Here is a 23,646-nt window from a genome sequence, read left to right as displayed (position 1 = left end):
TGACCAAATAAAACCCAAAAAAAACAAAAAACCCAAGCTAGTCACCATTGAGGCAACTCTGACTCATGGTGACCCCATGTGTGTAGAAGTAGAACTGTGCTCCATAGAGTTTTCAATGACTGATTTTTTTGGAAATAGATTGCCAGGCCTTTCTTCTAAGGCACCTCTGGGTGGACTCAAACCACCAACAGTTTGCACCACCCAGGGACTCCTAAATTAAGGATAAAACCCGTTGCCATCGAGTTGATTCTGACTCATAGCGACCCTATAGGACAGAGTAGAACTGCCCCCTAGGGTTTCCAAGGAGCAGCTAGTGGATTTGAACTACCGACCTTTTGGTTAGCAGCCAAGCTCTTAACCACTGCACCACCAGGGCTCAAACAGAGACCCAAAAAAGGCCTAAGCATATATGGGAACACAACATGTATTATGTAATATCAGATGTGATATTACAAAAAGTAAGGAAAGGATCAACGATTCAAAAATGGTGTTGGGCATCTGGCTTTCCACATGGGAAAAAAATAAAATTAGATGACTATGTAATAGTATACACAAAGTAAAAATTCAGACAGATTGAAGTCTAAAATGTGAAAATAAAAACTTAAAAATATTGAACTAAAACACTGGAGTTATGTTTATGATATTCATGAAGAAGACACAAAAATAGTAAATCTGAAAAACAATAGATTAATACATTGAAGCACAACAAAATTTAAAACTTCTGTACAAGCAAAGATACAATACATAAATTTAAAAGCTTAGCTGAGAGACGATTTGTCAACACATACAATGGATACAACATTCAACACATATTAAGAACAGAGACAAAATTTCTACACTTCAATAAGAAAAATACAAGTAACTAGAAAGCTGTACAGCAGATTTAAAGAGGCAATTACAGGTAACACAAATGGTCAACAAACAGGTGAAATCATGCCTGGTCTCACTTGAAGACAATCACATGAAAATTAAAACTGCAAGATACCATTTCACACTCAGCTAACTGGCAAAATGTTTAAAGTCGGTCAATACAATGCATTGATTGGAATGGGGAAACAAGTACACCTATACTCTGCCAATGGAAGGGCAAATCAGTACAGCCTCTTTGGAGAGCAATTTAGCAAGATCTAGTAAAGCTGGTGGCACAGTGGTTAAGAACTACGGCTGCTAACCAAGAGGTCAGCAATTCAAATCCACCGGATGCTCCTTGGAAACTCTATGGGACAGTTCTACTCTGTCTTATATTTTGCTATGAGTGGGAATAGACTCGACAGCAACGGGTTTGGTTTTGTTTGTTTGCTTTTTTAGTAAAGCTGAAGGGAGCCCTCGTGGTTCAGTCATTAAGAGCTACAGCTGCTAATCAGATGGTCAGCAGTTCAAATCCACCAACTGCTCCTTGGAAACTCTATGGAGTAGTTCTACTGTTTCCTATAAACTCGCTATGAGTCGAAATCGACTTGATGGCAATGGGTTAGTAAAGCTGAAAATAGGAATTCACTTTGACCAGAAATTATAATTCTAGGTACAAGCCCTGAAGAAACTTATGTATGTGTGTACAAAGAGATATATAAAAAGATATTCACTGAAATGTTTGTAAAAAAAAAAAAAAGAAGGAAGGAAAGGAGGGAGGGAGAGGAAGGGAGGGAGGGGAAGAGAAACAGTAACAATATTAATGCCCATAAATACATGAATGGATAAATAAAATGCAGAATATACATACTGTAGTTAAAATGAAAAACTAAATTTATATGCATAAAAATGGATAAATGTTGACATAATAAAGAAGGTGGTAGAATGATAATATATGTTATAATAGACAAATTGAAAACAGACACGGAAAACAATAGTCAAATTGTTTAAGGATGCATATATACAATGTCCATCAAATTTGTGGTAATGTTTGCCCCTGGGAAGGGAGAAAAGTGTTTGTGAGTGAGGAGAACAATGGAACTTCAAGTTTATGTTTAATGTTGTGTTTCTTTTATTCAAAAGTATTCAAAGCCATTTTTTCAAAGAAATAGTAAAATTATATAAAGTCATTTTTTTCCTCACCAGTGGTAAAGAATCTACAGCAGCATGAATTTACAGCTTCATAAACATATTTCAGCAACTCTACTAGGCAGTAGCTAGTGCTATAATTCTTATCCTATCAGTAATTCTGGCATGGTGCTGAGTTAAAAGAGTCATTGCTACTATTTAATGAGAATTAGAGGCTGGGGATGTGAAATATATGATATGTAATTCTTTCAGGTAACTATTATACATATTTTACAAACAGGAAATCTAAGGCTCAGAGAGGCTCCCTGAAAAAATTGCCAAAAGCTTCAGGCAAGTTTAAGTGGTGGAGATAAATTTAAACTCATACCTGCCTGGCAGCAAAGGTTGTGCTCTTAAAGACTCTGTATTCTGCTTTCTATGTCACTTAACCTATCAAATTAATTGTCTCAATGGGCCTTTATTTGTGTAAGGAGTTAATCAAGAAGATCTATGCAAAACATCCAATAAAAGTCAAATCCTAGACATAGAGTGCATATTATGTTTTATTGCTCCTGTAGGATTACTGGTATTCTATACGTGCTATGTATATTGTACTAACGAGAATTTACAGACAAATCGGCTCCATTTAAATGAATACATTATAAGATGCACCAGTGGGAAATAATGCCAAAGCTGAGTGTTAGCATTTCTAATATGAAAGAATGAATTAGACAATATATAATATGTATACATTTCCTGTAGGTTCAGGTGTACTTATGAATTTTTTCAAATTTAAAAGCCACTTTTGAGACATTTGTAAATCTAAACAGGCATTGTCATCTGTTCCAAGAGGTTACATTTTCACGCTTTGCAATTCATACCAGGTCTCCTACCTTGGAGAGAATGGAGAGATAAGCTGGGTTTCTCTGGCCCATGTAATTATGGGTGGAGGTAAGCTCTTCACTTCACACGGGAGTGTCACCTCTTCCCCTGCAATGACTGATATCTCAACAGGCTTATCCTGTGACAGTCCCAGTTGGTCTCCAAACACTCGGGGTCTTACTAAAATAAACACATTTTGGAGGGAGAAGGGAAATTGTACATTAAAAACAAAACACAGCTTAATTTCCATTAAAATGTAGGCTATTAATGTTCTTAAATAATTCACAAAAAGATGCTATTTATTCCAAAGTTTCAGGACATATCTAAAGCTTCCCATTAATGTGTTTATTGGGAGAGGTGACAGGAAGAAACCAGGTAGTTTGTCTTTGAGCTCTTCCTCTCAGAACACAATGAAGAGCTCAGCTGAAATACTCTTACAAAGTATAACCCACCCCCACAAAAATAAAAAAACCCAAACCCACTGCCATCAAGTCAATTCCGACTCATAGTGACCAGTAGGACAGACTAGAACTGCCCCATTAGGTTTCCAATGCTGTCATCTTTACGGAAGCAGACTGCCACATCTTCCTCCCACAGAGTGGCTGGTGGGTTTAAACTCTCGACCTCTTGGTTAGCAGCCGAGTGCTTTAACCACTGCGTTCCCACGGCTCCCTTTTAAAATATTCCATCTGCAAAAGTAACCCCTCAAGGCAGAGCACTAACCAAAACATAGCCGAGGTTTGGCTTTGCTAGGAGTTTTCAGCTAACTAGTGTTACTGGAGCTGGTTGGGTGCAATAAATATACTCCTTGGGAAAAACACCATAAAATTTTTCCGAAGGGCTATACAATTACTCTCCCTTAAAGTCTAAGCAGAGGAGGTTTGGGTTGGCAGCAAGAATGCATTCTTATAAAAAAATATAAACCTGGGGGAGCAGTTCACACTAGGGGTTCGGCACTGGTCCTCTGGTAACATTTCTGGAGAGGACTGTGAGTTTTGGCAAAGATTGACGGTGTCAAAGAACAACATTGCCCTGGAGCTCTCACCATAGACAGTCAGCTGCACTTTCCTCTTAGCGTAGCCTGCCGCGTTGGTGGCTGTGCAGACATACTCCCCGCTCTCCTCGCCTCCTGGGGACACCACGTACAGACTTCCATCAGCCCCAGCAGAAAACTTAGCGCTGCTAGTGGAAATCAGCTCTCCTTTCTGCAAAGCATAAGAGCAAAGCGTGTTTTAAGATAATAAAAGAGTGACTTCATGCCTGGAAGAGATACAAAGAAAGAAAAGAAGAAAAAAAAAACCTCCAAAGGGGGAAAACACTAGATTAAAAAAAATGCTAATTTGAAGAAAGTTATTTATAAGAAAAAATTAGACAAATAAGTTGATATTTCTCCATGCCAAACTACATCTCCTTCATTCCAGAGCCACTAACAAAGGGAGAGAAGAATGGTTATAGCAATAGGTGGGACAATGTGCTATGGCCTCTGTGCTGGACTGCAGCACAAAGGGTCAGCCTGAAAAGAAATTCCCCTTTTTCAATTTTACTAAAATGCATTCAACTTCTGCTAGGTGCCAGACACAGTGCAGTTTGGGGATCAGCTTCACCAGCATCTTGTGTCTAGAATATAGAAATGTTAAACTTTTTATTTAATTTACAGATACCAACATCTGCTTCTTCATATATCAGAGATTTTTAAAACCGTTGCTGTAGTTGATTCCTACTCATAGCGATCCTATAGGAACAGAGTAGAACTGGCCCATAGGGTATCCAAGGCTGTTATCTTTACAGAAGCAGACTGCCACATTTTTCTCCCAGGGAGTGGCTGGTGGCTTCAAACCACTGACCATTTGGTCAGCAGTCAAGTGCTTAACCACTGCACAGCCACCAGAGCTCCTTCAGAGATTTTTAGGTGGGTAAGATTACGTAGTACGTCAAAACATTTTGAATGTAACACTAATTAATGAAATGCCACATTTCATTATTATGACATCATTTCATATTATTTTATATCTGACTGATTTAAATTAATTTATGGAAAGTATGCCTTCTACATGGCTATTCAAAGATAAAAAGGGCTTCCTCAGGAAATGGGTTTTTCCTCACTGCAAGAATATGAGTAAAGCTGGACAACTACATGATAGGGACATAGAGAGTGCAATGGTTTGAATTGTGTCCCTGAAAAAGATATGTTGAAGTCCTAACCCCTGGTACCTGTGAATGTGATTATGCAGTAATGAATTGTCACTGTTGTTGTTAGGTGCCATCCAGTCGGTTCCTACTCATAGCGACCCTATGTACAACAGAATGAAATGCTGCCCAGTCCTGCATCATCCTCACAATCATTGCTATGTTTGAGCCCACTGTTGGAGTCATTATGTCAATCCATCTCATTGAGGGTCTTCCTCTTTTTCACTAACCCTCTACTTTACCAAGCACGATGTCCTTCTCCAGGGACTGGTTGTTTCTGATAACATGTCCAAAGGACATTTGACGTAGTTTCGCCATCCTCGCTTCTAAGAAGAATTCTGGCTGTACTTCTTCCAAGATAGCTTTGTTTGTTCTTCAGGTATATTCAATATTCTTCACCAACACCATAATTCAAAGGCATCAATCCTACTTTGATTTTCCTTATTCATTGTCAAGTTTTTGCACGCATATGAGGTGATTGAAAATATCATGGCTTGGGTCAGGTGCACCTTAGTCCTCAAAGTGACATCTTTGCTTTTCAATACTTTAAGGAGGTCTTTGCAGTAAATTTACCCAATGCAATACATCATTTGATTTCTTGACTGCTGCTTTCATGGGTGTTGATTGTGCATCCAAGTAAGACGAAATCCTTGACAACTTCAATCTTTTCTCTGTTTATCATGATGTTGCTTATTGGTCCAGTTGTGAGGATTTTTTGTTTTCTTTATGTTGAGGTGTAATTCATACTGAAGGCTGTATTCACTGATCTTCATCAGTAAGTGCTTCAGGTCCTCTTCAATTTAACCAAGCAAGGTTGTATCATCTGTATATTGCAGGTTATTAATGAGTCTTCCTCCAATCCTGACGCCTCATTCTTCTTCATATAGTCCAGATTCTCAGATTATTTGCTCAGCAAACACATTGAATAAATATGGTAAAAGGATACAACCTTGATGCACACTTTTCCTGATTTTAAACCACACAGTATCCCTTGGTTCTCTTGGAATGACTGCCTTTTGGTCTACGTACCATTTCTTCTACATACAGGTTCCTCATGAGCATAATTCAGTTTTGGAATTCCCATTCTTCACAGTGTTATCCATAATTTGTCATGATCCACACAGTCAAATGCCTTTGCATAGCCAATAAAACACAGGTAAACATTTTTCTCATATTCTCTGCTTTCAGCCAAGATCCATCTGACATCAGCTATGATATCCCTCATTCCACATCCTCTTTTGAATCCAGCTTGAATTTCTGGCAGTTCCTTGTTGATGTACTGATGCAATCATTTTTGAGTTACCTTCAGCAAAATTTTACTTGTGTGTGATATTAATAATGTTGTTCGATAAGTTCTGCGTTCTGTTGAATCACCTTTTTTTGGAGTGGGCAAAAATATAGACCTCTTCCAGTTGGTTGGTCAGTTAGCTGTCTTCCAAATTTCTTGGCATAGGCGAGTGAACACTTCCAGCACTGTATCCATTTGTTGAAACATCTCAATCAGTATTTACGTCAATTCCTGGAGGCTTGTTTTTCACCAATGCCTTCAGTGTAGTTTGGACTTCTTCCTTCAATACCATATGTTCTTGATCATATGCTACCTCCTGAAATGTCAGAATGTCAACCAATTATTTTTGGTACAGTGACTCTGTATATTCCTTCCATCTTCTTTTGATGCTGCTTGCGTCATTCAATATTTTGCCCGAAGAATCCTCCAGTATTGCAGCTGGAGGCTTGATTTTTTCCTCAGTTCTTTCAGCTTGAGAAGTGCCGAGCGTATTCTTCACTTTTGGTTTTCTCCAGGTCTTTGCACATTTCTTTATAATACTTTACTTATCTTCTCGAGCCACTCTTTGAAATCTTCTGTTCAGCTCTTTTACTTCATTGTTTCTTCCATTAGCTGTAGCTACTCTATGTTCAAGAGCAAGTTTCAGAGTCTCTTCTGACATTCATTTTGGTCTTTTCTTTCTTTCCTGTCTTTTAAATGACTTTTTGTTCCTTCATAGGGTAGCTATGAGTCAGAATCAATTCAATGGCAATGGGTTTAGTTTGGTAATCAATTACCTTACCTAAAATAAGTTGGTCTTTTGTCTTTGGTTCCTGAAAAATAATTCTTGGAATTTCCTAGGTAATGAAGGTGATTTTGTTATCTAAAATCACCAGACTACCCTTGAGAATTCATGTAAATGAGTGAGGGGTTGGCCAGGTTACAAAGACCATCTTGTCAGTTAACCTCAGTAAGGGAGTGGGGCATGATTTAATCACTTTAATTTAATTTAATCAAGTATGCATGTTCAATGAGGCCTCAATGAATATGCAATGAGGCCCTAATCATAACTGCAACAAAGCTAATAAAATGCTCTCAACATGAAAGTTCCCTGAGCTTCCTGGTTGGTGAAAGAATCCATGCACAGGAGAGGGTTGTGCATCCCTAAGGATATGAAGCCCCATACTGAGATCTCTCCCCGACCTCATCCTATGCATCTCTCCTTTTTTATTCTTTCTGGATATAATAAATTGGCAGATATTCTCCATGAATTCTATGAGTTATTCCAGTGAATTATTGAACCCAAAGAAGGAAATAGAAGCCAGCAAGTCAGAAGGTTGGCGTGTTGCATGGACTCCCCAAGCTTGCAGCTAGCATCCTGAAGGGGTTCAGCCCCAAATTTGTGGCTGTAGGGCAGAAGTTTGGAGTGTCAGGTGGGTCTCCAAGCTTGCAGCTGGTGTCTGTCTATCTGGCAGTCTAAAGGACTGTCTCCTTTTAACTTGTGAGCTCTGACTCAGCTCTGAGTAGCTAGGGTCAGAGAAGTTCTAAGTGGGCAGTCGCTCTGAAGGATAATGTCCTTTTAACTTGTGAGCTCTGATCCAGCTCTGGATGGCTAGGGTTGGAGACTGAGAGTGCCACCTTAGGCAGCTAGCAATGAGGATAGAGAAGTGGAAAGGTGAGGACTGGATCCTTATCCACATTTTGGGGATTGGATTCATGCTCATCCTTATGACACAATTAGCAAAGAAGGTGAGATTTTCTCACTGTGCCTCTTTTTTAGAGCAGTGATCTTGCTTGTAAATAAGGTAATTAAAGATGTTATCAGTTAAATTAACATGAGGTCAGACTAGAGTAGGGTGGCTCCTAATCTAATCTGAGTGGTGTCCTTATAAAAGAGAAATGTCACAGAGAGACAGACAGCAGAAGGATGGTCAGGGGAAGATGTATGTATAAGTCCAGGAAGGAATGCCTGGGGCTGCCAGAAGCTGGGAGAGACAACAAAGGATCTTCCACTGGAGGCTTTGGAGAGAGTATGGTACTTCCAACAACAAAAGTTCAAACTACTAGCCTCCAGAAGTATAAGACAATAAATTTCTGTTCTTATAAGCCACCCAGTTTGAGGTAAATTGTTGTGACAACCCAAGGACTCTAATAAAGAGGGGGAATAAATGAGTTTGTGTGTACGTGTTGGTTTGAGTTCACTTAAGTGAACTGAGTGTCTAAGATAAAGATTTGGAGGCAGGAAGGTTATTTGAGAAATGATCCCTAGAGGCTTGTGTGGGAGAGAGGGAAAGTGAGGCATAGAAAAAAGGAGAGCTAGTAAAGGACTTCATTGGTTTGGTTTCCTCTGTGGAATAGTAAGAATCCCTGTGTGGTATAAATGGTTAATGCACTTGGCTGCTATCTGAAAGACTGGAGGTTTGAGTCCACCCAGAGGCACCTCAGAAGAAGGGCCTGGTGATCTACTTCTAAAAAAATCAGCCATTGAAAATTCTATGGAGCACAGTTCTATTGTGACATACATGGGGTCGTCATGAGTTGAATTTGACTCAACAGCAACTGGTATGGTACAGTCACAAGTTTCATGTATGACTAAAGATATTCAAATACTGTTGTTTAGCATGTGACAGAAACAAACATCACTAAAAACCAGTTGCCATCAAATCAATTCAGACTCATGGTGATCCCATCTGTGTCAGAGTATAACTGTATTCCTTAGGGTTTTCAATGGCTGATTTTTCCATAGCAGGTTCTGAGGTGCTTCTAGGTGGATTTGAACATCAATCTTTTGGTTAGCAGCCAAGCACATTAACCATTTGCACCACTGAAGGACTCCAACAAACATCACTAGATGTGTCATTTACCTTGGACCAGACAATGGATGGTTTGGGAATTCCACTTGCTTTGCATGGTAAAGTTACTGGAACACCTTCAATTGTACTGAGTATCTGCTGCCCGTGCTGAATGGTCGGCAGAACTGAAAAAACAAGCAGAATTCAGAATGTGAGAACCTATTCTTCCACTTAGCCTCATATAATTAAAGTTGAACATTTTCAGTATATGCTTAATGTTTGTAAAAACTAACAAAGATGAAACTTTTTTTTGATAGACACCTAGGGTAAACTGGTCAGGGAGTGTGCTAAGCAAACAAGGAAATACAATAGCTATGATCTGGAGAATTTTGTAACAACTTAAAACAAGTGGGAAATGATGTCTAGTAAGTTGACCTTCTCAGTAAAAATAAGAGCAGACTAAAGAGAATCCATTTTTCCTGGAAAAACAAGAGACAATTATACCCTCAGAGTTATACAGTTAACACATATCTTTGACCAGTGTCCACCATTACACATTAAGTTACAGTGAGCTGCCTTAAGTCCACCTATAGGGAAATGGGCTGTTTAACCATCACATATTAAATATCTGTTGATACACAAGAATCACTTAGCAAACTCTTTAGCCTAGAAAAGAGGATTTATTTTCTTAAAAGGAGCTTAATGGTAACGCTCGAAAGGTCTTGGGAATTTACAATCAAAAGACTACATCAAAAATCTACAGTCTTCAGTATGGATTACATCTCAACATAAAGAAAATAAATATCCTCACAACTGGACCAATAAGCAACATCATGATAAATGGAGAAAAGATTGAAGTTATCAAGGATTTCATTTTACTTGGATCCACAGTCAACACCCGTGGAAGCAGCAGTCAAGAAATCAACTGACGCTGCATTGGGCAATCTGCACAAAAGACCTTTTTAAAGTGTTAAAAAGCAAAGATGTCACCTTGAAGACTAATGTGCACCTGACCCAAGCCACAGTGTATTCCATTGCGTCATATGCATGCGAAAGCTGGACAATGAATAAGGAAGACTGAAGAAGAACTGACACCTTTAAAGTACGGTGTTGACAAAGAATATTGAAAATACCATGGACCTCCAAAAGAAAAAACAAATCTGTCATGGAATAAATACATCCAGAATGCTCCTTAGAAGTGAGTATGGTGAGACTACATCTCACATACTTTGGACATGTTATTAGGAGGGACCAGTCCCTGGAGAAGCACATCATGCTCGGCAAATCAGAAGGTCAGCGAAAAAGAGGAAGACCCTCAACGAGATGAACTGACACAGTGGCTGCAACAATGGGCTCAAGCATAACAACAATTGTGAGGATGGTGCAGGACCGGGCAGTGTTTCGTGCTGTTGTACATACGGTCGCTATGAGTCGGAACTGACTCAAGGGCCCCTAACAAGAACAACAAAAAGCCAACGTTTTTCAGTAAAAGAATAACACACCTTTCGACTTTAGAAAGCAACTGAAGAATTAGATTATATGAGTAGAAGCAAAAGGAAAAGAAAGACTGTTGATCACTCCTTTCTGAAAAAAGTACCAATAATCAATGTTTTTTAAATAATGATGTTGATTAAAGGAGCTCCCATATATGAAAATTCCTAACCCAGTGCAAAGAACATAAATAGCAAAAGCCCAGCAAATACCAGTACATTTGCTTTCATCCTCTGAAAAGATGAGATTGGAACTGCTTCTTGGAGCTTCATCACTCACTGTCTTTTATCTTGAAGTTTTTAGATTTCTCCAGTTGTCATAGCCACCCAGGAGTAAAAGTTTGCCCAAATAAGAGTTACCAGAGACCTCAGTAAAGAAACTTCCTTGAGAGGTTTAGATTAAGTATGCTACATACTCATATTTTCCTATGACTGCACTTAATCTTTAGATAATTTCTTCTTAAAGAGTTGGCAGCAAATTTCTAGCCCTAAATAAGAATGCCAGGCTACTCTCTAAGTCAAGACATTTAATTTCTAGAATTATCATAAAGTAGTCAACTTTCAACTATGATGTCAATTTGTGGCAACATGGAATAAGCCATTTTCATAAATGTATAATCAATTTGAAAGGGATAAAGGAAAGTGGCAAATACAGGCTATGGTTTTGAAATCTGATGACATTTAGGTATGGGAGAATAGTTTCTTCAAAGATTGTCAATCTGCATAAATCAATATCACGATTACACTGTTTTATTTGTCATTTTAATTTGCAGTTATATCTGTGTTCATTCATTCATTTTAGAGCTAGTTAGAGCCTTTAATGAGCATTCATAAAAGGGGAGAGGCAGAATGGCAATGCTAATTAACATAAATGTAGAGGTCTAGTGGTGCTGCATCACACCCAGCTCAAAGACAAATCTGTTAGCTACAAGGCTGTTTGTTTAGTTCATGACAAATAGCGGAGTTGACATTTTTTAACTTATTGACTAAATCAGCTGCTCATGTTGGACTAACGTGAACTACCAAAGGATGTTGTGAGATGTCCTTGTAACTTTCAATTGTAAGGATTTCCTGAATAATGATACACCACATCATGAAAGCATAAATGACTTGGTTTGTCTCTTCACCTCACCCCTCTCATCTAGCAGACATTGCAATTAATTGTGTCACTCACTCTTTCACCCCCGTCCAAATTTGGGCTCAGAATCCTTCTTGACACAATATTCCAGGCAGGTGCTATAAGTCAGATAGAAGGTACATGGAGGGCATTACTGAACTAGATTCCTAAACTAATCCTTAAGCACTCATCAGGAAATCTATGGACTGATCTTCTTTAAAAATAATTAAACTCAACAGTATCCAGATCCGGCATTAGACATTTACTCCTTTACACACACACACACCCGTTGCTGTCGAGTTGATTCTGACTCAGTGATCCTACAGGACAGAGTAGAACTGCTCCATATGGTTTCCAAGGAGCACCTGGTGGATTCGAATTGCTGACCTTTTGGTTAGCAGCTGTGGCTCTTAACCACTAAGCCACCAGGGTTTCCATTTACTCCTTTGGGCTATAACTAATTTGCTGGTTGATTTAGTATTTTTCAAAATAGTATTTCTTCAAAAATATTTCAGAAGGGGTTGTTTAAAAAGGAGAAGCAGGCATGAAAGAGGAAGATGATCTTCATCTATTAAATTTTCAACAGACCAAACAAAATTTGGGAACTACTGGGTTAAGCGATTCTCCAATTCATGTGCTAAACAAAGATCGAATTAACTACTAAAAATAAATGTTCTGTGCTATTTTCTTCTCTAAGATATTCAGCCCTGTACACACAGCTATTTTTCAATACTACATTTTTTTTAAAGAAGAATGTTGCAAATTCCTTAAGGGAAATACACAAAAAAGTTATGACAATTTCTTAAACTACAAAGTTGTCACTTATTTATTGAGATGTATAAAGTTGGTAACTGCTAGTCACGGATGGAAAAAGATTGCATCTGGGTTTTCTTATTCCTGACCTTTATTTAATGGGCAAGGAGACTGTTTGGTGCACATGAGGTGACCTTTAGAAAAGTTTAGGTCATTTCTGACTGAAACACAAAGGGGCCATTGGTAAGGACATGCTCTTTGCACAATCCAAGAAAAAAAGGCAATTTTGGATGGTATAAAAAGTTCAACTTGCTTGACATTGAAATGTATTTTTAAACACAATCATCTGAGAGCTGAGTTCATTTTTATCAGTTAAGAAACCACTTACAAAAGCCCTTGGCCAGACTCAGCTGGTGACTCCCACTGATGTCCTTCTGTGTACACAGAAAAGGGAAATCTGAAAACAGCATTAACAACGTAAATACTGTTCAAGAAATAAGGCTTTTGGTAAGAATAACAATTAGGAGACTTATCTCACTTCTTATAATTAGAGTTATTTGATTTTAATATATTAACCCAGCTTTAACACGGTCTGGAAACAATACAATGGGCAAGTGTCTTACCGTGCACATCCACAGTGGTGGTTTTGTTATTGGTTCCAGCAACATTACTGGCCACACAGGTATATTCGCCTCCATCCTGAAGACGAACTCTTTCTATATGGAGGCTCCCATCACTGCGCACAGTGATATAAGGATTTTGGACCAACTAAAAGAAAAAAGAAGTCATTCTTAATTAAAAAAATTTTTTTTGCCTGAGCCAAAATTGGATTTGCTGTTTTTTATTCAACTGGGTAAATGTCTTATAAAACAAAATATTTTAACACTTAAGTGAAAAATAATTGTGAGATGTTCCCAAAAGTGGTATCAGTTGTATAAAATCTTGGTATACCTCAAAAGATTATACCTATTAACATTTGTCAGAGAGTTATCTACATGCTGGAAAAGGGAAAGAAATACAGACACCACTTGGTTCATGTTTCTGTATTTTTTGTTAGCACTCAAGACCCAAATTACACTTCTAGCTTATATTTTTCTTCTCCAAGAAGACCTTATTGTCACTAAGAAGCAATTTTATATTTATATTTTGGCACACAGGCAGTCATGTCACAGATGCAAATAGTAGAGGACAGCATCATCCAGTGTCAAACATAAAAGACATACATATAGAAACTGTGTCACAGGAGACTGGCAATATTTTCCTTTAAGATTGATCACCTCTAAATCTATACCATTTATATATACTGTTTAATAATGATATATCTCAGTGCTCAAGTAGTATCAAATTAACTTATAAGTGCATTTTTTTATTCAACTAGATATACTAACTTTTCTCAGGTTTTTAGTTAAATATGAACAATTTTACATCTCCTCCTATATAGTTGATTCACTACTAATAGGTACTTTAAGAAGAGAGAAAGTCTAAATACTTCTGGAAAACAGAAAAAATACTCTGAACAAGATGAAAATTTATTGCCCGAGAGGATATTTGTGGGAAAATTTCATAGAACTGTGAAAAATTTTTATATACTTTCATAATCAAAAGTTATACATTGAAAAACTATAACACAATGTAGATCCACATTTTTAAATAGTTCATAACAAAATATATAATGCTTGCAGTTAATATTAATAAATATTAATATATATATAATGGGAGAATTTTATGGCAATATTGACATTTCATAACGTCCTAGAAGGAAGTGCATAAAAACATTGATATGTTATGAAAATATGTTAATACATGCTTCAGATTTTGCATATTCTAAATTGAGTTTATTAGTAATATAGTATTTAATGTGAAATTGTGAAAATTACACCACTATTTATCCATTTTATTAATCCCAAAATAATATGAACTCCACAAACATGTTAATACTGAAGAAAATTTTTTTATACTTATAAAATATATTTTGTATATTTATTCAAGGTGCTTTGACATTTCAGTGGTTGGAATACATTGCCTCTTCCTCAAGAAAACTAGGAATACGAGTATATGCATTTAATATGTTCTTACCACGGCTGAGTTCTTAATCCACTGCCGTTCTGGAATGGGATTCCCAGCCAATAAGGTACAAGGCAAAGTAAGTTGCTGTCCTTCAATTACATTGGCCACTGAAGGGCTGATTCCAATAAGAGGAGCAACTAAATCAGAGAGAGCACAGGTACTTTCAACTCTATTTCTTCCAAAAGAAAGGCAAATATTTTATAAGCCAAGACATCTACTAATAAGTCTATGAAAATCTGAGCTTTCAGGAACAAAATTTATAAATGTTAAGGGGTATGAATTTGAAGAGAGAGAGATAAAGGACATCTCACTGTGAACAGGGGAATGGCAAGAAGACAAGTAGTAATGAAGAAGTAAAGAGAGTAGGGCAGAATAAGTCTGCAGCAGGGGTAAAATGGTAGAAGGCTGGAAATATCAAGCCAAGAAATTTACGATGTATTCAGTAAACAAATGGAGAGTAACTTAAAAGCATTTACGTAGAAAAGTGGTATCATCGGAAACATTCTTTGGAAATATTAATCTAAAAACTGAATAGGAGCTATTGGAGAAAGGGAAATCTGGAAGGGGTGAGATCGTTGAGGGAGCTGCTGTAATAGCTCAAGCAAACAAAATGTGATAGACTCTCGTATATGGAATGGCAAAGTACTGTAAATATCCCCTCATCTAGAAATCAAAGACCAAACTCAAATCAAAGTAAAATCCCTAAGAGGTTTTATCTGAAAAAATTAAGTTTAAATAGATGAATAAAAGGAGATACATGAAGAAAATTTTGCAAAAGTTGTTGTCAATTAATGATAAATTTCACAGTTCCAGATTTAAAAATCACATTAAATGCTATAATAATTTAAACAATGTAGTACTAGTGCAGAAATAGAACACCAAGAAATAGACATAAAAATATAAACTTATCATGTAACCAAGTGGATATTTTAATCAGTGGGAACAGAATAAATTATTTAACAAAAGATTATTGAAACAAAAATCTCACCACTTGGGAATAAAAGACACTATCAAACACAAAAATAATTCCATGTAGACTAAAATGATAAATGTAAAAAAGAACCAGAGAGGAACTCTACCACTCTAAACATATATTCATATTTAAACTTAAATCACTTTACCTTCATTTCATCAAATGGAAAATGAGACGCTTGGAGCAGGTGCTCTCTAAGGTTATTTCCAGTTCTAACATTCTGTGAAATACGAAACGGGTGTAGGAAGGAAGGCTAGTCTAGTAATTAGGTATGTACTTGGTTGTTTTTTATTAAAGTGGCACAAGTAGTAAGAAAGTAAATAAAAGTCTGATGATTCTGGAGAGTGGAGAGTGCGGTTTCTAAACACTTAATTGAGCTTACCAAGTCCCGTCACCATTACTGTTGTCTGATATTGGATCTTTCCAAACTGGTTTTCAGCTTCACAAATATAGGTTCCTTTATCATTTGCCCATAAATCTAAAAATAAAAGATGATTTATTCATTCAACACCATCTATGAAGAATTAACTATGTATCAGCAACAATGCTGACTGAGATCTGGGAATAGAAACTATGGTACCTACCTCCAGGAGTTCCGATTCTAGGGGAAGAGACAGACACAGAAAGCAACAAGTAACACCACAACATTATAAATGCTGTAATGCATTCTGAGTTTCAAAAAACAATCTGTGGAAGCACAGAGACAGGAGTGACTAATAGCATGTAGGGGAGTTAGGAATGGATTCACACAGGAGGTAATATCTGAGCTGTACCTTAGAGAGCAGATAGAATAGAGGAAGGGTGGTCTTTGCAGCTAAGGAGCTGCAAATGCAAAAGCATGACTTGAAAAGCTATGGGCTGTTCAGAGAATGGAAAGCTGCACCATCAATAGACACTAAACAACCATGTGAGGGAGGGGGCATTTTGGAAGTTTGTTGGAGACATTTTTTGTTGGTGCAATGATTCTACAGACATTTAGTGAGCAAAAGTTACGAAAACAATGAACGGGGTAGACTCATGAAAGGAACAATTAACCCAAGTCTGGAAAGACTTTTGAAGGTCTCACTGGAAATTCAGGGATTTGATAATCCTGTTTATAATTATTTGAACCTAGAGCCTAATTCTGTGTAAGAAGAAAGACAGAACTTTAGCAATAATTATCTACCATTTTAGACAACACGTCATCAGCGTGGAGTTTTTCAGTCATCCATTCCATACTGCTGTATCAGTCTGTATTTGAGCTGTTGAATTTACAGTGATGCTACATAAAATTGCATCCATATGGTGTAGACATTGCCAGAGTATTTACATGTTGAGTTATGTATTATTTTACCAGAAATCACTTTGTTTTTTTCCATTTGTACTATATTTTGGGCTTGGTGGCACAATGGTTAAGTGCTCTGCTGCTAACTGAAAGGTCAGCTGTTCCAACTCACACAGCAATTCTACAGAAAGACCTGGCCATCTGCTCCCGTAAAGATTTCAGCCTAGGAAATCCTATGGGGCAGTACTACTCTATCATACAGGGTCTCTATATGTTGGAATCAACTCGATGACACGTAAAAACAACAGGGTAGATCATACATATACAGTCATAGGTCGCTTAATGTCCACAATATGTTCTGTGAAGTAGGATAGTATGTGATTTGGACGTTGTGCAAACACTGTATTATATACAGGCAGTCCTCGGGTTTCAAATGTCGGACTTATATAAAACCCATAGTTATAAAACCAACTCCATAAAGCCTATTTTATTAAAAATTCGAGATACATACCATTATATACCTGGCAGTGCAATCGCTTTGTATACAAGAGACATGAGATACATGTGTTGCGTGCGTGAAGCTGTTGCATACCCTACGTCCAGTTATATCTTCGCTACATCCCATTCTCCTATCGGGATTTCTGAGCTTATGGCACCACTGATGTGTATGCGGTCGGATGTTGCCCTAATGTACATTAGGTGGTGCATAATGAAAGGGATATTATAAAATATTTGTTATAAAAAGAGGGTGTTGGGCCCACTGGGATGAGGACTACTGGGTTAGAGGTTGTATAAGTGTAGTCAGGAGACTGAAATTAAAGAAGTAGGCTGGTACCCTGTAAGAAGTGTCATTTTGTCTTGTGAGCAATAGGAAAGGCAAGAGAAGATTTTAAATAGTGGAATGATCGTAATTTTTGCAAATGTATTAATCAAAATAAACAGATTTTAATCTACTCATAAGATTTTGACAGAGAAAAAAAAGCAGCTTTCCATCATGTGTAGTTCCAAACCATCTTAGATATGGAGCAGTGATAAAGTTTGCACTGCTCTCTTAAACATACGCATAAAACTGCAGAATTGCACTCAGTAAACTTAGATGGTGTTCACTCTAAACAAAGGCAAACATTCATTTGGAGAAGAAAATTAAACAAATCACCAGGTTAATAAGTTATACACTGCTTCTAACCAAGCTTTTTTAAAATATTATCAACTCTTGGACTGATTTGTGTAGAAGTACAAAACACTACAGAGAACCAAGTTTCTAGTCACTAGGTTCTTCCACATATTTCAATTTAAGCAACTGGGGAATGATTGCTCAATATACATTGGCCTCTTCTTTTAATCTTCCTTTTCTTTCATCTTCTCTACTATATTTATTTTTAGGTCTCAGTTTTGCTCCCTCTAGGTTGTTTCTCATCACCAGAATTACCCTACTGGATAATTATGTGAGCCTTTTCACGCTTTCTCTCACCTCTCCTCCTACCTTGCAAAGGAATCATTCTGAAACAATACATTTATGTGCCTTTTCCTGCCCATGAAGCTTGAGGTGCTCTCTATTTCTATCTCATCAGCTGCATTTCTTCACCTTGACATTTCAGGTCCTACCCAATCTAATTCAATCTGATGGGTACTTCTCAGTAGGAACATTTTGCTGCAATCCATTCAGACTATGGATTGTTAAATACCCGAGTGAGGGATCCCATATTTGACTTCAGTCTTCACCACAGAGCCTAACACAAAGGTGAACACTTAAGCACTTGTAATTAGATGATTTAATTTTTATTTGAAAGTTTAAGCAGCTAATGCACATTTAAAATTGTTAAAAAAAAAAAAAAGAAAACCAAACCCGTTGCCCCATAGGGTTTCCAAGGAGCAGCTGGTGGATTCAAACTGCCAACCTTTGTGGTTAGCAGTTGATTTCTTAACCACTACGCCACCAGGGCTCCTAATATTGTTAATAAGCATGGAAATCACTAGTTGGGGGCTTTTTACAAAATACCCCAAAGATCCAACTACATTTTAAAAACCAATTAATCATCTAAATGTTTTTCCTTCCCTGGTGCCACCATCCAAATATTCTTAACATTATTTGAAAAAATACAAAGTGGTTTCAAATATCTAATTGCTTAACAGTTTATAGGTGAAATTTTTGAGTGACTAAATATTTATTATTGGAATCTCTTCAGGTGGATACGATCTGTTCAGGTGGATACAGCGTTTAATCAAAGAGCAGCCATAGGGTCCCTATGCATGTCTTTATGTATTGCTGGCCAAAAATAGTTAATTAAAGTTAACTGACTACTAGTAATGCTTTACTTTTTTTTACTATAGTTGATACAAGAGTCAATAAACCGCAAGTACTTACCCACCAAGAGGCCCAGGTGTCTCTATTTGCAAAGAAAAAATGAAGTACGAAGAAGTCCTACTGTTTCATAAGCCTTCATGACAAACTAATGACATACATTTGAATAAAAATAACCATTCATGGCAAGTCCAAAATATAAAATTTTAGTACTATTTTAAACTGAAATGCAACAAATACAAAATACATTTGCAAGATTAACTCACAGTTTTAAATATAGCAATACTTATGTATGAAATACTATAAATGTATAATACACACATACTTATTTGTGTAAAATATATTCCTTTTAACCTACTTGAAATAAAGAGTGCTCCTGTTCTTAGCTGGCTGATGGAGCTAACTGAAAAGGGTCTTGAGAAAAGCGGCATGTTATCTAATCTTCGCCATTTGATGCTTGGTTCTGGATAACCCTGAACATAGCAAGGTAATGTCACATTTGAGCCAATGTCCATAGACACATCAGTAGGTTCTTGTATGAAAACTGGAGGTGCTGGAAGATAATGAAAAAAATAAAAACAGATCATTGAAATAGTACATAGGCACATTAAATTAGAGCTTAATTATTAAACAATCAACACATTGAATTTGAATCATTTCATTGTTCATATGATATTATAAATTTATACTTTAATTATCTCTCTGATATAGAAACAGCAGATTTATTTTTGCCTAATAAATTAATAACAGGCATAAAAGGCAAAACTATTTCCTTAAGGTGATAGACAATGAAAAGAGTGAGAATTTAAATCAAGACTGTGTTAAATAATCTTTCATTTTAGGAATTTGTTTTCAATTTTAGTTAATGTCATATTGCTCAAATCTTAAGACTTCCTTATATATAAGATGGTCTTGTAAGGAAATATTTTTAACACTTTCCAAAACTTACTGCCTTCTACTGAGCTTTTAAAATAAACTTTATACTAGAGTTCAGTTTTCAGTAGATCAGTATATAATAAGCTTACAGTATTTAATCCCAAATTATATCTGTGTTTAAGATCGAGAATCAAGAATATGAAGGAACAGAATGTAGTATGTATTAAAAGGAGAATAATCAGGACTTAATATCTTAAACAGAGTTAAGAAAGGATTCAGAAATTGTAAAATTATAGCTAAGAAGTCTATTGATAGCCACATAATTCAGGTAATCACAGGAGCCAGGAGAAAGAGTTAGAAACCTTGGAACATACAGCAATATAGTAATAGGGAGGATGCTGTCAGCAGGGCCAAGTAGGTGAGGCTATCAATACGCCCCCAGAGAACTTGCTAGTAATGATGTTTGAGGCATCTTGCAAGGAGAAATATATATAGGATACTATTGGAAGCACTGGATGAAACCTGCTCTTGAAGTACTCTAAGAGGAGGTACTCAAGGGAGGTCTCCTTGATAGAATCAAGGTTAAATGTTGTTTAGCAGTTACAAGGATAATTATCTCTTACCAAGCCATGATGTGGGTTAAGTGCTTTATACTGATTATCTCATTTAATCTTCACAACATCCCTGCAAGGTAGGTACTACTATTATCCCAGCAGATGGAGAAACTGGGACTCAGATAGTTAACTTGCTAAATGTCACATGGAGTTGAGCAATGAAGCTAGGATTCAAACCAGGTCAATCTGACTCCAGAGCCACAATTCTTTGCCATTTCATCAGCCTCCTCTTCTCTACAGGTTCTTACAACTGTCCACTGTCATGCTGTTTCACAGGCCAACAAAAACGAGCTTGAACAGCACTTCTTTCCTTTTCATGGGAATTCTGGGGCCCAGATGCACAGTTATTTTGGGAACAATGTTAGTGCTTTTTTTGAGCCTGGGTTCAAGGACTTCCTCTAACTTTGCAACCTCATCTCCCACTATTTCCCTGCACAAATCTTAACCTCTGACCAATCAGAACTCCTCACGCCTCTTCAAACAAGGATTGACCTTTCCCATAGCTATACCTGTGTTATTTCATCCCTCTCAAATGCGAAGTCCAGATCTCTGTCTATTGAAATACAACTCCTCAGTCCAGTTCATAAGGCTGCTTCTCCATGATGCTGCCTCTTACCATCCCAGTTGGACATGATTTCTTCCCTCTGAACTTTCAGAGAACTCATTGCCACCCTCATGGCAATCGTCATATTCAGTCTTTTATTACACCGTATGTCTTAGTTTTCCTACTAAACTGTATATTTCTTAACAGTTTTTATTTACAGCTATATTTTTATCATTAACAGCAACTAACACAGTACTTTGTGGATTACAAGTGGTTGTTAGATATTTGTGAATGAATTATTGAGTCAATATTAAACCACTTCAACAATAATCCAGTATGTGTGTGTGTGTGTGTACCCCCGTGCACGCACACACACGCGACAACAACTTTGACCCAGTACATTTGAATTCACACTTTTGAAGGAAACATGGTAATTTCAGAAGCTATTGTTTGTTTATTGAATCTAAACGAAACAAAACTAAATTAAATTAATTTTAATTTAATTGGGCAAAATGTTTTTAAAAAGAAGTGATGTAACTGTTTACATTTCTTTCAACCCATCTACATGAGAAATTGACTTACAAAAATAATAGGCAAAATGAACATATTTTTAAGATAATTTATAAAGTAGCCCATTGCTTGCATATCCTAAGCTTCTCCCTTTTCTCTGAAGTGGCTAACAGTCATTTATTCTCAAGTAGGTAACTTTTCTAAAAAATGTAGGTTAAGCATAAAAGTCTCGGCACGACTTGTAAGATATGTTAGGCTCAGAGTGTGGGTGAGTGAAATGTGGAGATGGGACAGAAATGAACTCTAGAATAACAAAAGCGTATGCAGAAGCCTCGGATCAACTAAGTATTGGGGCGGGGAGGAGGGAAGAGGGAGGTGTTACTGACACGTTAGGACATAGGCATCAGTGAAAATAATGACAAATTAGAATTTTCAGAAGTAAGCAAGGCAAGAACAAACGTGTTTAAAAGGATAAGCAAAGTTCAAGCTGTGCCCAGAAAACTCAGTTAACATGGAAAAGTCATCCATGGGGAAGATGCTTTGGGAATAGTACTAGGCACAAGAACACTACAAGAAATATATAAAAGGCCACCAATCAGGGAATAGACATACTAGTACCAGAAAACAAGGCAAATGAGAATACCAGGCACTAGGTAAGTGGCCAAGACAGCACAAAGAAGACATCAATGACAAGTAAACCTCAAAAATGAAGCAATTCATAACTCAGGCCAAGGAGCCTTTTAAATACTTCTTACTTCTGTGTATGGCCAACTTGGACTCCAAGTAAATTACACTGAGTGGATGATAAACAGATTAATAAGAATAGCTGGTGGGGAAGCAGCCAGTAAGTGTAGTACAACATACAGTACTGGTACAGAAGAGGCTGTGTTACTTAGAGAGGTTAAGAGCCCATTGAGTGGTTTCAAATGGCAGCTCGACTACCTCTTAGTCTATAAATTTGGGCAAATTATTTTACCTCTCCCAGTCTGAATTTCCCCATGAATGAAAGATAATAACATTTTCTACCTCATGTTGTTAAAAGAGATAATCTTTACAAATCATTTAGTACATAGTAAGCACCAAATATTAACTATCATTAGCCATAAATATTGCAGAGTTAATTTATTAGATCTCCTTGGAAACCTTACAGGGCAGTTCTACTCTGTCCTATAGAGTCACTATGAGTTGGACTCTACTTGATGGCAACCAGTGTGGTTTTTTTTTTTAGTTCTGGAATTTAATATATTATTTTCAATCTCATCTTTTTTGCTTCTGCATATATTTTAGTCTATCAAGACCCCGCTGATCCCCTAAGTATCTGTGTGCAAGCACCTGAGAACTGTGTTGGACCAAGGCTTTGTTGTCATTTACAGGTAGATACAGTTTTGTACACATATTATTTTGAAAATTAAAAACGATCTTGCTCTAAAACCTACTCCAAAATTATTTTAATTCCTCTAATGATAATTAAATATATATACCCACTATGAAACCCTTGACTTATATTAGTCAAACAGAGGTTTTTCTTTCCTAAAATGGCTGGACACTCTGTCTTGGTTCTACCAAACCACAAAACACACAATCACAGATTAAGATTCCAACCCTGTGTGGCGCTGAATGTTGCAAATAAAATCACTGCCAGGCCAACTTTTGGTTTGATGTAGTCAATCTTCCTTTCTTCCAAATGAATTCACAATTCACCACCCTTCTTTAAGAAGGACAAAAATCACGGGTAGCTTTCCCTGTTGACCTGAAATGTCCATAAGTTAAAGCCATGATAATGAGAAATAGGAAAAAGGAGACTCACTATAAGAAGCTAGAAGTCAAAAATAATATTAAACAGGATTCCATTATTATTTTTTTGATCTAGTATTGTTGATGTGAAGTAATAGCCCCACAAAAACAATCTGAAAGCCCAAATAGCTACATGATATGGATAAAAGCATATTTTTCTTCTTAAGTTATAACGTACTTAAATTTATGGCCAACAGTTTTGGAACTCACATGAATAGTATTATGCACCACAAACAG

At 36.9% G+C, this 23,646-nt stretch overlaps 1 protein-coding gene across 1 annotated transcript in view; it reads right to left on the bottom strand.

Annotated features, from left to right (window-relative positions):
• HMCN1 (hemicentin 1) overlaps positions 1-23,646 on the bottom strand; it is a 545,341-nt gene that overhangs the window by 232,710 nt on the left and 288,985 nt on the right. The window contains exons 16-22 of the mRNA XM_004372917.2: positions 19,430-19,624; positions 15,888-15,983; positions 14,542-14,669; positions 13,089-13,233; positions 9,178-9,290; positions 3,905-4,064; positions 2,871-3,039 (exon numbers count right to left, since the gene is read on the bottom strand). Of these exons, the coding sequence (XP_004372974.1) occupies positions 2,871-3,039; positions 3,905-4,064; positions 9,178-9,290; positions 13,089-13,233; positions 14,542-14,669; positions 15,888-15,983; positions 19,430-19,624 (1,006 nt within the window). The remainder of the gene's footprint in view (positions 1-2,870; positions 3,040-3,904; positions 4,065-9,177; positions 9,291-13,088; positions 13,234-14,541; positions 14,670-15,887; positions 15,984-19,429; positions 19,625-23,646) is intronic.

Source organism: Trichechus manatus, unplaced genomic scaffold, assembly GCF_000243295.1.
Source record: "Trichechus manatus latirostris isolate Lorelei unplaced genomic scaffold, TriManLat1.0 scaffold00021, whole genome shotgun sequence".
In the NCBI taxonomy this organism is placed as follows: domain Eukaryota; kingdom Metazoa; phylum Chordata; class Mammalia; order Sirenia; family Trichechidae; genus Trichechus; species Trichechus manatus.
This window is presented reverse-complemented; position numbering and strand designations above follow the sequence as displayed.